General features: G+C 44.6%; 1 protein-coding gene across 6 annotated transcripts in view; it reads left to right on the top strand.

Annotated features, from left to right (window-relative positions):
* The window catches only part of LOC107402647 (uncharacterized protein C3orf20-like), a 94,581-nt gene that overhangs the window by 2,914 nt on the left and 76,725 nt on the right, over positions 1-14,942 (top strand). For 4 of the 6 annotated variants that reach the window (XR_006065213.1, XM_076554635.1, XM_042263274.2 and 1 more), the window contains exons 2-6: positions 3,051-3,123; positions 4,163-4,236; positions 5,089-5,124; positions 10,974-11,479; positions 14,357-14,455. Coding sequence is in view for 5 of the 6 variants with exons in the window: in XM_076554635.1 (XP_076410750.1) it covers positions 3,051-3,123; positions 4,163-4,236; positions 5,089-5,124; positions 10,974-11,479; positions 14,357-14,455 (788 nt within the window). In the remaining variant the exon portion in view is untranslated. Of the gene's footprint in view, positions 1-908; positions 1,046-3,028; positions 3,124-4,162; positions 4,237-5,088; positions 5,125-10,973; positions 11,480-14,356; positions 14,456-14,942 lie in introns of those variants that run through there. The other 2 variants (XM_042263275.2, XM_042263276.2) reach the window with 2 other exon arrangements.

Consider the following 14,942-nt stretch of genomic DNA (forward strand, 5'->3'; position numbering starts at 1 on the left):
TCCCTGTCCTGCTTGAGGATCAAGGATCTCAAACCCATTTCACCAGTGACTTGTACTTCCCTCCTTAATGTTCTGGAGCAGACTTTTCTTGAAATTAAATGTGTCTCCCTTGCACTCTATAACACGGTTGGGCTGAGAAAGGTGTATAAGGAGGAGGAGACAGGAACGGAGGCTTTCAGGCTGAGGAGTCCTAGAGGCGAGAGGTGTCTTGTTCCTTTGTCTCTCTGATTTTTCAGCATTTACTCCGATACCTGGCTCTGGGTTTTTTTTATTAAAAGAGCAATTTAAGATTTGAGCAACAATTTCCCTTATCTTGATAGCATCCAATGACATCTTAAATTACCTTTACCTTGCAATGTATCATTAGCTTCTTTCTGCAATTGCAAGATAATTAGATACTTATCAGTAGAATTCTTCACCTTCCCCCATAATCTCTGTGTGGATAACCTCTGTGCTACTAACTTGACACAAGCCAGAGACATCCAGGCAGAGGAAACTTCAACTGAGAAAATGCATCCATCAGGAAAATCTATAGGGCATTTCTTCATTAAATGATGGCTGTGACAGGTCTCAGGCCGCTGTAGGCAATGACACCCTTAACCAGGTGGTCCTGGCTGGTATAAGAAAGCAAGCTGAGCCGGGCGGTGGTGGCGCATGCCTTTAATCCCAGCCCAGTGCTGGACTATGCCTCATCCATTCTATGTCATGACGCGCCCCACCCACCCACCCACCCACAGGCACCTACTTCCTGCTTTTCTGACTTTCAGATAGAAAAGGCTTTATAGCTCACATCCCCTGAAGCCATGCTCCAATTCTGTGTGTTGTAGACCGCCGTTTTTTTCAGTTTTTCACCGCCATTATGTTGACAAGGTCCTAGGAGCTTGCAGGGGTCTCCATCCTTATATCTGAGTGACTAAGGAGGGACCAAGATAAAGGTCATGGGTGGAATCAACTGGGCTGAGAGTTCTAAATGGAACCCTGGCACACAACTGTTCCATGTCAGAACCAGTAGATCTCTCAAAACTTGAAGTGGATGAGGCAGAAGGTAGGTTATTTATTTATGGACTCTCTCTCTCTCTCTCTCTCTCTCTCTCTCTCTCTCTCTCTCTCTCTCTCTCTCTCTCTCGTGTGTGTGTGTGTGTGTGTGTGTGTGTGTGTGTGTGATGTTAAAGAATTGAACCCAGGCCTTCCTTGTGAGTGCCAAACAAGCACTCTATCACTGACCCACATCCCCCAGTACACAAAGGAACTTTCTTTTAAAAGGGCGTATTTCTAATTATGTATATATAGCCCGTGTGGGAGTTTGTGCCCTTGTGTGCGGACGCCTTCAGACACCAGAAGAGGACACCAGACTGCATGAAACTGGGGTTACAGACAGTCGTGAGCCTCATGGTGTGGGTGCTTGGAAGCAGTCCTCTGAAAGAGCAGTATACACTCTTAACTGTGGAGCTGTCTCTCTAGCTCCCAAAAAGGTGCTTTCTAAGGTGCACAGATATCGTTGAAGACTTGATCTCTAGCTGTTGATATCTCTAGGCTGGCCCAGGTGGAAGATGGAACTGGCTAAGTTCCTTTAAAAAATATAATTCACGCTGGGCAGTGGTGGCGCATGCCTTTAATCCCAGAGGACCACCTTCAGGAGTCAGTTCTCTCTTTCTACCATGTGGGGCCCGGGGATGGAACTCCGGTTATCAGACCTGATGACAAGCAGCAGAGTCATGTGGCTCCCTTCCATTCAGTGTCTCAACACCAGAAAGTCTGTGTGTCTACTCTGGCTTTCCTTTGTTTTTCTCTTTTAGTTTGTTCACTCATTCATCCATTTTTGGTTTTTTTGAGACGGGGTCTTGAGATATCACTCTGGTGACGCAATGCTTGCTATGGCAGGCTGCCTTTGAACCCACAACGGTCCTCCTGAGTGCTAGGATTACTGACATGAACAATCACAAATCGCTTTCTGATGCCTTTTAAAAACTATCCTTGGTAGCAGCCTCTGGCCACAATTGCCTGCCTGGCATAGCTAAGTTCCTCCTGATGCACCAACTAACATTTGCCTATGTTTATGTTTTGGCTACAAGTGAGCACAGATTTCTTTTTTCTTTTCTTTTCCTCTGTCTCTCTCTTTTTGAGTCAGGGTCTCACTGTGTATCCCTGGCTGGCCTGGAACTCAATATATAGATCAAGGTGGCCTCAAACTCACAGAGATCCACTTGCCTCTGCTTCTTGAGTGCAGGGATTAAATCATGGGCCATCACACCCTGTCCTAAAAATTTCTCTTTAACAAGCCAGGCGGTGGTGGCGCACGCCTTTAATCCCAGTACTCGGGAGGCAGAGCCAGGTGGATCTCTGTGAGTTCGAGGCCAGCCTGGTCTCCAAAGCGAGTTCCAGGAAAGGTGCAAAGCTACACAGGGAAACTCTGTCTCAGAAAAAAAAAAATTTCTCTTTAACAAAGGGCTCATCTTTTTTTTAAATTTTATGCCTATGAGTGTTTACTTGCATGTATGTATATGTACCACATGCATGCTGGTGCTCTTGGAGGCCAGAAGAGAGCATCAGATCCCCTGGAGCTAGGGTTACAGATGGTTGTGAGCTACTATGTGGGTGCTGGGAATTGAACTCCGGTCTTTTGCAAAGGCAACAAGTGCTCTTAACCACTGAACCATTTCTCCAGCTCCGATGAGAGGCTGGTCTTTAGTGAAGTTGGAAAACTCTTCATTTTGTTTGTTTGTTTTTTGTTTTTCAAGAGTTTCTCTGTGTAACAGCTCTGGCTGTCCTGGAACTCGCTCTGTAAGCCACAGAGATCTGTCTGCCTCTGGACATCCTATAGTACATCAGACGGCTTAGTTTGAAGGATGACTTGGTCCAAAGTGTCAGCAATGTGTTGCGTCAGGGACCCCACCATGAAAACGAAGATAAAAAGAACAGTGGTGTCCATCCCAGAACTGTGCATATGTCACTGAAAATAAAACATCTGAACTTTAAAACCGTTAGGCGCTTTGGACTCTTACCTATGGCCATGGTAATTCCTTTTCAGATTTCCTGTTCTCCCTTCCCAGGTCTCATGGCAGAATGGAGGAGTTCCTTGGCACTACGCCTTTTTACTCTGGGCCCATGTATTTCTTTGATCAGGTAAAACTATTGCTCATTTCAACCAAGTATACTTTTTTTTTTTTTTTTTTGGTTTTTCGAGACAGGGTTTCTCTGCGTAGCTTTGCGCCTTTCCTGGAGCTCACTTGGTAGCCCAGGCTGGCCTTGAACTCACAGAGATCCGCCTGGCTCTGCCTCCCGAGTGCTGGGATTAAAGGTGTGCACCACCACCACCGCCCGGCCCAAGTATACTTTTTAAAAGAATTATTCATTGTTTATGTGTGTTGATGTTTTGCCTGGGTGTGTTTGTGTGAGGATGTTGGATCCCCTGGAACTGGAGTCACAGACAGTTGTGAGCATCTCTCCAGCCCCAACAAAGCACAAATGCTGTACATATGCTGCTCTGAATGCACATGTGTGCACATGTGTGTGGTGGCCAGAAGTGCCAATCCTCAAACACTGTCCACGTTTCAAAAATTACTCATTTTATATGTAAGGGTTTTTTGCTGCATGTGGGTCTGTGTACCATATGTGTGCTTAATACCCACAAAAGCTAGAGTTACAGATGGCTGTGAGCCACCCTGTGGGTGCCAGGAACTCAACCCAGGTCCTTTAGAGGGCAGCCAGTGCTCTTAATCACTGAGCCGTCTCTCTAGCCCCATCTCGGTTTTTGAGACAGAGTCTCTCACTGGCCCGGAGATCATCAAATAGGCCAGGCTGGCTGTAATCTGAGCCCCAGAGATCATCCTGTTTCAACCTCCCCAGCACTGGGCTTACAAGAGCATGCTGACACACACACACACACACACACACACACACACACACACACACACACACACCACACACACACACACACACATACACACACACATACACACACACACACACACACACACACACACACACACACACACACACACACGGGTTCTGAGGCTTGAGCTCACCTCTCGTGCCTAGATGGCAAGCACTTTACCAGTTTGGTGGTGTCCCCCAGCCCTTACGACTCAATTTTTGAAAACCATTCACCTTTAACCAGCATGTGCCTCCACCTTGTAATCACAGACTTTTGTTTTTGCTTTAGTTCAAACCGAAAATAAGAAAATGGAAAAAGGAAACACAGGAAGATCAATTCTTGTACCCAAAGGAGAAGGATGAGTAAAGCATTTGGAATTCCTCTTTAACTTCTGTTCTTTACATTTGCAAAGGCTTGTCATGCAAGACTGAACACCTGGGTTTCCACTTCCTCACGTCCCCAGAAGTTACCAAGGAGTCACCACTACAGACCCCACCATGACTGTACTCAACGGTTGACTTAAGTGTATTCATCACATTATATGTGATGAAACACATCACTGGCTTCTTCATGGTTTTGCAGCAAACCAACCCTATCCCTGCCTTGCCGAGTCTGCTCTAGATGTTACCTCTGCTTTCTGCATGGCTTACTGCCCCCTGCCGCCTTAGACCCTCCTTAAATACCATCTTTGTGATGAGACTCATTTGGATTTAGACGGCTATTCTCTTCCTACCTTAACACTCTGTGTCTCATTTCCTACCTTAATTTTTCCATTGTGTCCTGGTATTGTAAATGACATTTGTAGACCAGGCTGACCTCAAGCCCACAGAGATCTGCCTGCCTTTGCCCCCACCCCCCACCGCAAGTTCTGGAATTAGAGACATGTACCACCACACCCATCACTGGTTATCTTCTTCCTTCTTTCAAGAGAGTACGCAGTCTTTAAGGATGGCTTTAGGGTTTTGTTTGTTTGTTTGTTTGTTTGTTTTGTTTTGTTTTTTTGTATGTTTGATTGCTTTTCTATCCCCAGTCTCTCAAATTGCACTTGGAGTAAAGAACGTGCTTAATAAAGAGTTGTGATTGACAATCATGGAGTATGTCAGGCTCAGAAAGATGAATGAAATAATGGAACTAGACATTTCACCTTTTAACTTTCTAGATGCTATAGTTTATTTGTAAAGCAGAAATAAAATCACTTATCTGTATTTTTCCAGTGTTGAAGATCTAGTCCAGAACCTTGAACATCTCAGGTGAGTGTTTATCCTAAAAGCCACACCCTAAACCCTTCCAACTTGTCTGAATTAATTAGTCCAGAATCACTAATTTTATAAAGAAAAGGTTTATTAATTAATTATTATTGTTGTTGTTGTTATTGTTTTGAGACAGGGTTTCTCCATGTACCTCTGGCTGTCCTGGACGGCTCTCTGCAGACCAGGCTGGCTTCTAACTCACAGAGATCCACCTGCCTCTGCCTCCCAAGTGATGGGATCAAAAGCACACGCCACCACCGCCAGGCTGAAAAGAGGGTGATGTGGCCCACACTTTCGGAGCTTCAAGGGCACGGTCCTGGCATCGGCTCAGTTCTCTGCTGTGTCACAGTCTGGTTCAGAGCAATAAGTGACATCTCAGACTAGGAGCAGAGAGAAGCAGCAGGGCCTGGCCCACTTTACAGCAGCCCCTTAGGAGAATGCAAGGGATTTCATGAAAAGTACCAGGAAGTCCATAAAATTATTTCATGCACACAATGACCATCAGGCTCAGTAAGATTTTTTATTTTATTTTTTTTTTAATTTTACTTTAACCAACATTCTTATAAAAATGTTATAAAATAATGTATATATTCAAAGAAAATTGAAAGCTATAATCATATTAAAGGACATAAAAAGACCCACTCTCATTTTCTTAATGAATTAAATTTTGTCATTCATTTTACATACCGACCTCAGTTTCCCCTTCCTCCTTTCCTCCTGTTCCCACTCCAACATCCTCCCTCTCCCATCTACCACCCTTTCCCTACACTCCTCCTCAGTCTCTGTGGTGACATATTGTTCCCTAATAAAATTTGTCTGAAGATGAGAGAACAGAACAAGCCACTAGACTAAACATAGAGACCAGGCAGTGATGGCACACACCTTTAATCCCAGCACTGGGAGGCAGAGATCCGTCTGGATCTCTGTGAGTTCAAAGCCACCCTGGAATGAGATTGACTCAGTCTAGGAGAGAAACAGAGCCCTCTAGAGAGTGGAGAGTGGTGGCACACACCTTTAATCCCAGTACTTGGTAAAGCACACACCCTTTAATCCCAGCACTAAGAAGGAAGAGATGGCTGGCTAGAGAGAGGTATACAAGGTGTGAGGAGACAGGACCCAAGGCTTTTCGGCTGAGGAAGCCCTTTCGGCTAGAAGTTTTTTCAGGCTGAGGAGTCCTAGAGGTGAGACATGGCAGGGGCTTGTTCCTCTGTCTCTCTGACCTCTCAGCATTTACCCCAATGTCTGGCTCTGGGGTTTTATTATAAGACCTTTTAAACTTCGAGCAACAAGTCTCCATTCGGAAAGGGGCGGGCCTCTCACGGGCATCAACAAAGCTTGGCACATCAAGTGGAGGCAGGACCAAGTCCTCTCCCTGCATCAAGGCTGGGCGAGGCATCCCGGCATGGGGAATGGGTTTCCAAAAGCCAGCTCATGCACCAGGGACGGGTCCTATTTTCACTGCTAGGAGCCTTACGAACAGACCAAGCTTACACATGCAGAGGGCCTAGGTTAGTCCCATGCAGGCTCTCTAGCTGTTGGTCTAGAGTCTGTGAGCTCCTATGAGCCCAGGTCAGTTTTTAGGGTTTTTTTTTCTTTTTAATGTGCATTGGTGTTTTGCCATGGGTGTCAAGTCCCTAGGAACTGAAGTTACAGACACTTGTGAGCGGCCATGTAGGTGCTGAGAATTGAACCTGGGTCCTTTGGAAGAGCACTCATTGCTCTTAACTGCTGAGCCATCTCTCCAGGCCCCTCTCAGCAAGATTTTTATCATTTAAAAACTAATATACAGGGGCTGCAGAGGTGGCTCAGTGGTTAAGGGAGCTTGCTGCTCTTGTATAAGACCAGAGCTCGGGGACTGGGGATTTAGCTCAGTGGTAGAGCGCTTGCCCAACAAGCCCAAGGCCCTGGGTTTGGTCCTCAGTTCTGGGAAAAAAAAAAAAAAAAAAAAAAAAAAAGACCTGCGCTTGGTTCCCAGAACCCATGTTAGGTGGCTCACAAACACCTGTTACTCCAGGGGCTCCAACACCCTCTTGGGTCTCTGTAGGCACCTGCACGTGTGTGCTCAATCATACACATAGACACACACACACAAATAAATAATAAAATAACCACCCCAAAGAAACCAATATGTAAGATTGTACATAAGCATATAAGCAGAATGTGGTGATGTGTGCCTGTAATCCCATCACTAGGGAGGCTTGAAGCAGGTTTGCTGCGAGTTTGAGCCAGCTTGGGCTTTAGTGTGAGTCCCTGTCTCCACCTATAAAACACAGCAAAAGTAATAAAAAGTATTGGTTATAATATAGACTAAATGTATACTAATATATATGTAATGTATACCAAATGTCTATAAAATATATGTTATCTAACATATACAAACCAAAGGCTGTGGGATAGCTGCATTAAGAGAGTTTATTGAGCCATGACGGACACTGCTAGCTGGGGCAGGGGGAGAAGGCAAGGTCCCACCAAAAGTTTCTGCAGTCACGTGAAGCCTGACTATGCAGTGGTTGAAAGTGTCCGCTAGACCCAGAGCTAGGAATGCTTGTCCAATGAATATTGGGAGAAAGAAAGATTCTGTTCTGTATTGTTTTGGTTTTTGGTTTTTCGAGACAGCGTTTCTCTGTGTGTCCCTCCCTGTCCTGGAACTCGCTCTGTAGACCAGGCTGGCCTCAGACTCACAGAGATCCGCCTGCCTCTGCCTCCTGAGTGCTGGGACTAAATCCGTGTGCTGTGAAGCCCATTGTAACTCTTCTTCTTAAGGTACAGCTCTTTGAGTCCCAACAAGTTACTTCCCCAAGGATTCTGGGTATCAAATTTTGAGCCATTGCCCCCCACAACACTATTGGGAGGGCCTGATCGTTCTCTAAACTTCTCAGATATTTCTCTAGAATTGGTGAATTATTTTGCATCCCACCCTTCATCTGCAAAAGTGTGAGGTGGATTTCATCATCATCATCATCATCAATGATTAATTAATTAATTTATTTTTTTGGATTGCCACCTTCTCTCAGACATTGGATAGCACTTCATATTCTTGTTAGGTCATTATAGCTTTTTGTAAAATGTCTAAAATTTATTTTCTTAAAGGTTTATTTGTTTTTACTTTGTGAGTATGAGTGTTTACGTGCTTGTATTTATGTGCTCCGTGAGTATGCAGTACCCATAGGGGCCAGAAGAGGGCAGCAGATACATTGGAACTGGAGTTACAGTTAGTTGTTAGCTGCCCTGTGGGTGCTCAGAATAGAACCTGGTCCCAGGACCCATGCCTGGCATCTCACAACACAACTGCAGGTCTAGGGAGGTCTGATGCCTCTGGCCTCAGGGGGCTGCACACATGTGCGCACACACACACACACACACACACACACACACACACACACACACACTTTAAACATAATTAAAAACCACTGGGCGGCGGTGGCACATGCCTTTAATCCCAGCACTTGGGAGGCAAAGCCAGGTGGATCTCTATGAGTTCAAGGCCAGCCTGGTCTACAGAGTGAGATCCAGGACAGGCACCAAAACTACACAGAGAAACCCTGTCTTGAAAAACAAACAAAACAACAACAACAATAATAATAATAATAATAACCTTCTAAAATATTAAACGACTTGTTCTCAGGCATAGTTGTCCTACTATGCTGTAGGACATTAGAAGTTATTCCTCCCAGCCAACCACACTGCACATCTTTTCCCTCTAATCACCCTCTTTCCATCCCTACCTTCCACCATCCTCATGCACTTTCTGGGCTTTTGAATGTTCTTAATACAAAGGAATGATAAACAACTGAGAGGATAAATATATCAGTCACCCCATCTACTAATTACGTGTTGTAATGTACATTCCATTGTGTGAATGTTAGAACGGTACATTAATGTTCACAACTTCTACATGTCAACTAAAGAATTCTAAGACTATGCTTTGTTCGGCTCCTCCAGTTATCCTCTATGGAAACATTTCTTGGAAATACCCATGTGCTCTAGCCAAGAGGGGAAGACCAACTGGGCATGGCAGTGGCTGCCTATAAACCTAATATGAAAAGATAGGACTGGAGACATGGCTCAATGGTTAAGAGCATTGGCTGCTCTTCCAGAAGACCTGGGTTCGATTCCCAGCACCTACATGGTAGCTCATGTCTATCTGTAACTTCATTCTCAGGGGATCCAGCACTCTTGTCTGGCCTCTGTGGGCAATAGGCATACATGTGATACACAGATATACATGCAGGCAAAACACCCATATGTATAAAGTAAATAAATTAAAAAAGAAAGAAAGAAAAGAAAAATGATAAAAACTAAAAGGAAGACCATTTCACTTGTAATTTTAAAGCATAGTATATGTTGGCTCTGCCTATGGGCCTGTGTCTATTGCATGGTTTAGAAATTTAATATAATATCCTAATATATGACTGAAGCATGTAGGACAGACTGAGGAACAACAGAACATATCTGAAGTCTAATAAGAAATTCAGGAGCTGGGGGTGTGCTTCAGATATGGTATTTACCCAGTATACTTGCGGTCCTGGAACACTTTTTGGAGAAAGTCTCTGTTATGTCTTTTTTTTTTTTTTTTTTTTTGGTGTTTTTTTTTTTTTTTTCTAGACAGAGTTTCTCTGTGTAGCTTTGCACCTTCCCTGGAACTCACTTGGTAGCCCAGGCTGGCCTCGAACTCACAGAGATCCACCTGCCTCTGCCTCCCTGTGTTGTGTCTTATAATTAAACAAATGAATAAACAAAACACACTGTGTTTAGTCATGTGTGTATTAATATGATAAATATTTTATGTAAAAGATTTGAGAAGTATAAAAAAAGAAAATTTTATATTATTATTATTATTATTATTATTATTATTATTATTTTGAGACAGTGTCTCTAATAAAGGTATGTGCCATCACACCTGGTTTAAAGAAGGGACAATTAAGTTACTCTGTAATTCCCCAGTCCACTCTTTGGTGGACACTGGCTTAGTCTTTTTATGATCAAATACGCTGTATACTTACATACACCCATACAGCCATATCCTATCTTTGAAGTCATTTTACAGGTACTATCATGCATACTTGTAAGGTAGTGTTAACGACAGTGTCCTGACTGGCTCACTGTGCGACTCTAGCACTGCTCACTAAATTTCCTTCCCTCCTGTCTTAGCTAGGGTTTCTATTGCTGTGAAGAGACACCATGGCCATGGCAACTCTTAGAAAGAAAACACTTAATTGGGGCTGGCTTACGGTTTCAGAAGTTTTGAGTCCCTGATTTTCATGGCAGCGTGCAGGTGGTGCTGGAGAGGGAGCTGAGAGTTCTGCGTCTTGACCTACAGGCAGCAGAAGGAGATTGTGTGCCACACTGGGTGCAGCTTGAGCATAAGCCTCCTTCGCTGCCAGTGACACACTTCCTCCAACACCACCTACTTCAACAAAGCCATACCTCCTAAGAGTGCCACTCCCTATGGTCCTATGGGGACCTTTTACTTTCAAAGCACCACACCTACAAAGCATTCTTCTACAACTTTTCCCCCTGATAATAGCAAAGTTTCAGCAAGCCACTTTATACAAGGTGTTATGCATTTAAAGATTTCTTGATTTACGTATACAGTGTTCTGTCTGCATGTACACCTGCACACCAGAAGAGGGCGCTAGATCTCATTATAGATGGTTGTGAGCCACCATGTGGTTGCTGGGAATTGAACTCAGGCCCGACCTCTGGAAGAGCAGCCAGTGCTCTTAACCTCTGAGCCATCTCTCCAGCCAGCCCCAGGTGTTATACATTATAAGATGGATGTCTAGACTTCAAATTAACAGGTTAAAGCATGTAAGATCTTTTTAATACTTGTACATATCTTTTTATAGTCACCAAATTGAAGAATCAACAGAACCAAAGGAAGCCCAAGAGAACATAGTAGCTTTACCCGAGAAAGAAGACAAGTCCCACACGCTCATCATCTCAGAACCTCCAAGTATTCCCAAGTTTCCTTTGAATTCGAAATTCTCCAAAACGTCCTTGTATAAGACCCTCTTTGAAGAGTACAAACTCATCGCCTCTGAAGTACTCTACGAACTCGAAAAGACATTGAAGAGGTACGCGAAGAACGGCATGGCTTTTCCTGGGGGACTCATCAATCTCATGACTTACAGCTGGCTAGATCTGATCGAGGATTTTCACGAGAACGAATCCCCAAAGAAAACGTTGGAACGAGACAGGGACTTGGGAGGGGGTCCCAGCTCCATGTCCATCATCAGCTTCAAGGAATGCAAAGTCCACCCAGACGCCAAGGAGCACCCTCAAGAGGAACATCAACTGGTTAAAGCGAGAAAAATTTCTCATGGGGCGCACAACAAACTCTTGGAAAAACCATGTAAGTTGGAGCTACCTGCTGTGTTTATGAGTATTCCATGATAAGTGAACAAGACCATATGTAGGTGAGATCATGGTAAAGCATGATCTTAGTGTTATCTACCTCGTAACAATCATTTCTAGTACTAACTAATGATTGTCAGGAGAAACACAGTGTAAAAGCACATGATAGTCTTCTCCCTTGGGATTCTCTTAACGGCAATCAATACAGTTTTGAATTAAGAATCAGACATTGATTTATGAGATAAAATTTAGGGATAATATATGTTCCCATCAAAGTTACAGAGGAGCCAGGTGGGGTGTGCACCTATGATCTCAGCACTCCCAAGGCTGAGGCAGGATGACTGTTGTGAGTTCAAGGCAAACCTGAGGTACAAAGTGAAATCCTGTCTCTGTTTGCCTGAGAGGAAATCTCGGCTTTTTTTTTTTTTTAATTTTAATTTTTAAAATTCATTTTACATACCAACCACAGATCCTTCTCTCATCCCTCCTCCTGTTCTCCCCCAGCCTCCCGCCCCCACCCCCACCCCCAAGTCTCAGCTTTTATTGCTTACTCTGGCCAGGAGGGGGCTAGAGAATCTGGTCAGCTTCAGGGACTTCCTGAAGCTCTTTTGAGTTCTTTCCCTTCCTGCTTAAGGAACTTCTCTGTAGGATGTTCAATCTATAGGAAATTTACACAGCAGCACCCTATGAATGAGGACAAATGGGTGGACTCAGAGACACATTAGTGTCAGGAGCCAGTAAACTTCACAGGCGGTTTTTTTGTTAGTGTTTTGGTTCTTGTTTGTTTGTTTGGTTGGTTGGTTGGTTGCTTTTTGTTTGTTTTTGGGTTTTTTTGTTTTTGGTTTTGTTTGTTTGTTTGATTTATTGAGACAGAGTTTGAAGAGACTGTGGCCAGCTTGAGGATGGTGGGCATGGTTCTGACAGGCCTTGCCCTTCTCCCCGATTCCTTCTGCCTCGATAAAAACCGTTGGATTGCATTCCTACAGCTAGCCACCAAGGTCTAGTCCTTTATTTGTCCACTTCCTCCTTCCTTCAGTCCAGCTACTGAAGTACTGAAGTCCAGCCATCAAAAGCCCCCTTTGACTGCCCTAATTAACATGCCCAATTAAAACAAAACACCTCATCCTAACAACTGAAAAGGTTTGCCCTTTCCCCTTTATAAACCCACATTTTCCTATGGGCCACCACATCTGTCTCCTCTCTATCCAAAGACAGTCCTTCGTCGTTATCCCCCTGACCCCAGGACAAACATCCCTTCCCCTTCTCCCTGGTTCCCTTCCCTGTCTCCCTCTTCCTCTGTCTCCTCTCTTTGTCTCTTATCCCTGCCTCTGTCCCTCTGGGGCAAATAAGTCTCCTTTGTGCTGAGAACTGGGTCTTAGGTGTTCTGAGCCGATACCCTTACAAAGTTTCCCTGTGTAGCCCTGGCTATCCTGAAACTTTGTAGACCAGGCTGGCCTCCAACTCACAGAGATTCACCTGCCTCTGCCTCCTGAGTGCTGGGATTAAAGGGGTGCGCCACCAAGCCTGGCCTTTTTTTTTTTTTTTTTTTTAATTATTAGGCAGTATTTTCCATTAACAGATCCCGCCCCCTTTGTTAGCATTTGTGTCTATTATTCACTTAACATTCAGTTTTGGTTGAAACACATGCAGGAAACTCAAGGACAGTTGAGAGCCGCCTTAAAGGAGAAAGCCACCATGAAAGTGTCCCTTCCCGCTCTTCTGCTACGGGAAATGTAATCGTCTGATGACCCCGAAGGTTCAGACACTCCTCTTGGCCCATTCCTTGGGGACATGGGGCACTTGTGAGCAGCTCTCTCTTAAAGACTCGCCATGGCTCTGTTGACTGCTCTTAGGCCCCCAATGCGCTATCAGATGTTCCAACCAACTTTCTTTCCTCTCTCTTTTCCTCTCTGGGACTCAGTTTCATGCCACTGCCTGAGAGGTGGCTCCCGATCTCCTCTACTTCCCTCCCTTCTTGTTCTCTCAAGCATTTTGCCTAATACATTCCTAATATATGTCTCGTTCTACATGAACATTTGATTCTCGGAAGCCCTGTCTCCACGCAGGAACTTCCCAGAATCCTGCCCACCAACAAGATCCCGGACCAGTTCTTCCCCAGCAGCCAGCTTTATCTTGACAGCAGGGAATTTGGCAGTCCTGAGTGTCGGGAGGACGAGGGTGCGTGAAGCGTTTCATGTAGGTTAGATCTTTCATTTCCACGACAGGACAGGTAACAGTCTTTAGAGCCGTAAAGGCTCCAGAAGAAGCCAAGCATGGTGCCCTTTGTAATCTCACGGTCTCTCTTTCACTCTTTTTTTTTTTTTTTCTTTTTTGAGACAGGGTTTCTCTGTGTAGCTTTGTGCCTTTCCTGGATCTCACTCTGTAGCCCAGGCTGGCCTTGAACTCACAGAGATCCGCCTGGCTCTGCCTCCCAAGTGCTGGGATTAAAGGCGTGCGCCACCACCGCCTGGCATCTCACAGTTTCTTAAGGAATCACGAAATTATGCAGAGGCATTTCCAGTTTTAAAAGCTGTTTCATTTAAGTTACCAATGGTTGAAAACATCTTATGGGTTATTATTGGGACTTATTTTATTGGCTTTTTTTTTTTTTTTTTTTTTTGAGACAGGGTCTCACTCTATAGACCAGGCTGGCCTTGAACTCACAGAGATCTGCCTGCCTCAGCCTCCCAAGGGCTGGGAGTAAAGGCACATCTCACCACACCAGACTATTATTGGTGTTTATTGAAATCTTTATTAGCATCTGGGTAGGAATGTTACTTGCCAATCATTTGGTTTTCCATTGATGTTCTAGTGTTGTTTAGCTCCTCCTTCTCCTCACCTCCTCCTAACATCTCTCCACCTTCCCTCCTTCTAGCTCTACTTGGTCACCCCCAGGTATCCCAGACCACCCAGGAGAGCTGTATATCCGGGGTCATTCACTTCTCACTAAAATCCAAGTTCTGCTTTCAAAATGGTAAGACCCCATACTCATCAGGGTCAACTCTGATATGCAATCAGAGTGAGGTCACTTCTGTTTCCCAAGTTCAAGACGTTTTTCTAAGCTGTCCTTTTAGTGCATCCTCCATCAGAGGGAGCCGCTGAAGTTCCCAGGTTCCAAGTAAGCTTGTCAAAGGCCTCCCCTTTGAGTTAGCTATCTCTGACATCACTACCCTATACTCTGGGAGCTTACCCCTCATGGTTCTGAGAAGCCAGGTTTGGTGGCAATAATGTTCATATTCTTGGAAGAGAGAGGCCCAGGACCCTTCTGTCATAGTATCAAATTACTCTGAACCAAGAACAAAGGTTTGTGTGTCCAAAGGCAAACTTGCATTCTTAAACTCTGTAAATGTTACCAAGGAGACGCCCCAAGGAAGAGTACGGTTCCAGAAGATGAAAGGAGGCTGTGGACTCTGGGATACGCTTACAAAGTGGATGATATATGAATGTCAGGAAAGGGGAAC

The sequence above is a fragment of the Peromyscus maniculatus genome, chromosome 18, assembly GCF_049852395.1.
Source record: "Peromyscus maniculatus bairdii isolate BWxNUB_F1_BW_parent chromosome 18, HU_Pman_BW_mat_3.1, whole genome shotgun sequence".
NCBI lineage: Eukaryota > Metazoa > Chordata > Mammalia > Rodentia > Cricetidae > Peromyscus > Peromyscus maniculatus.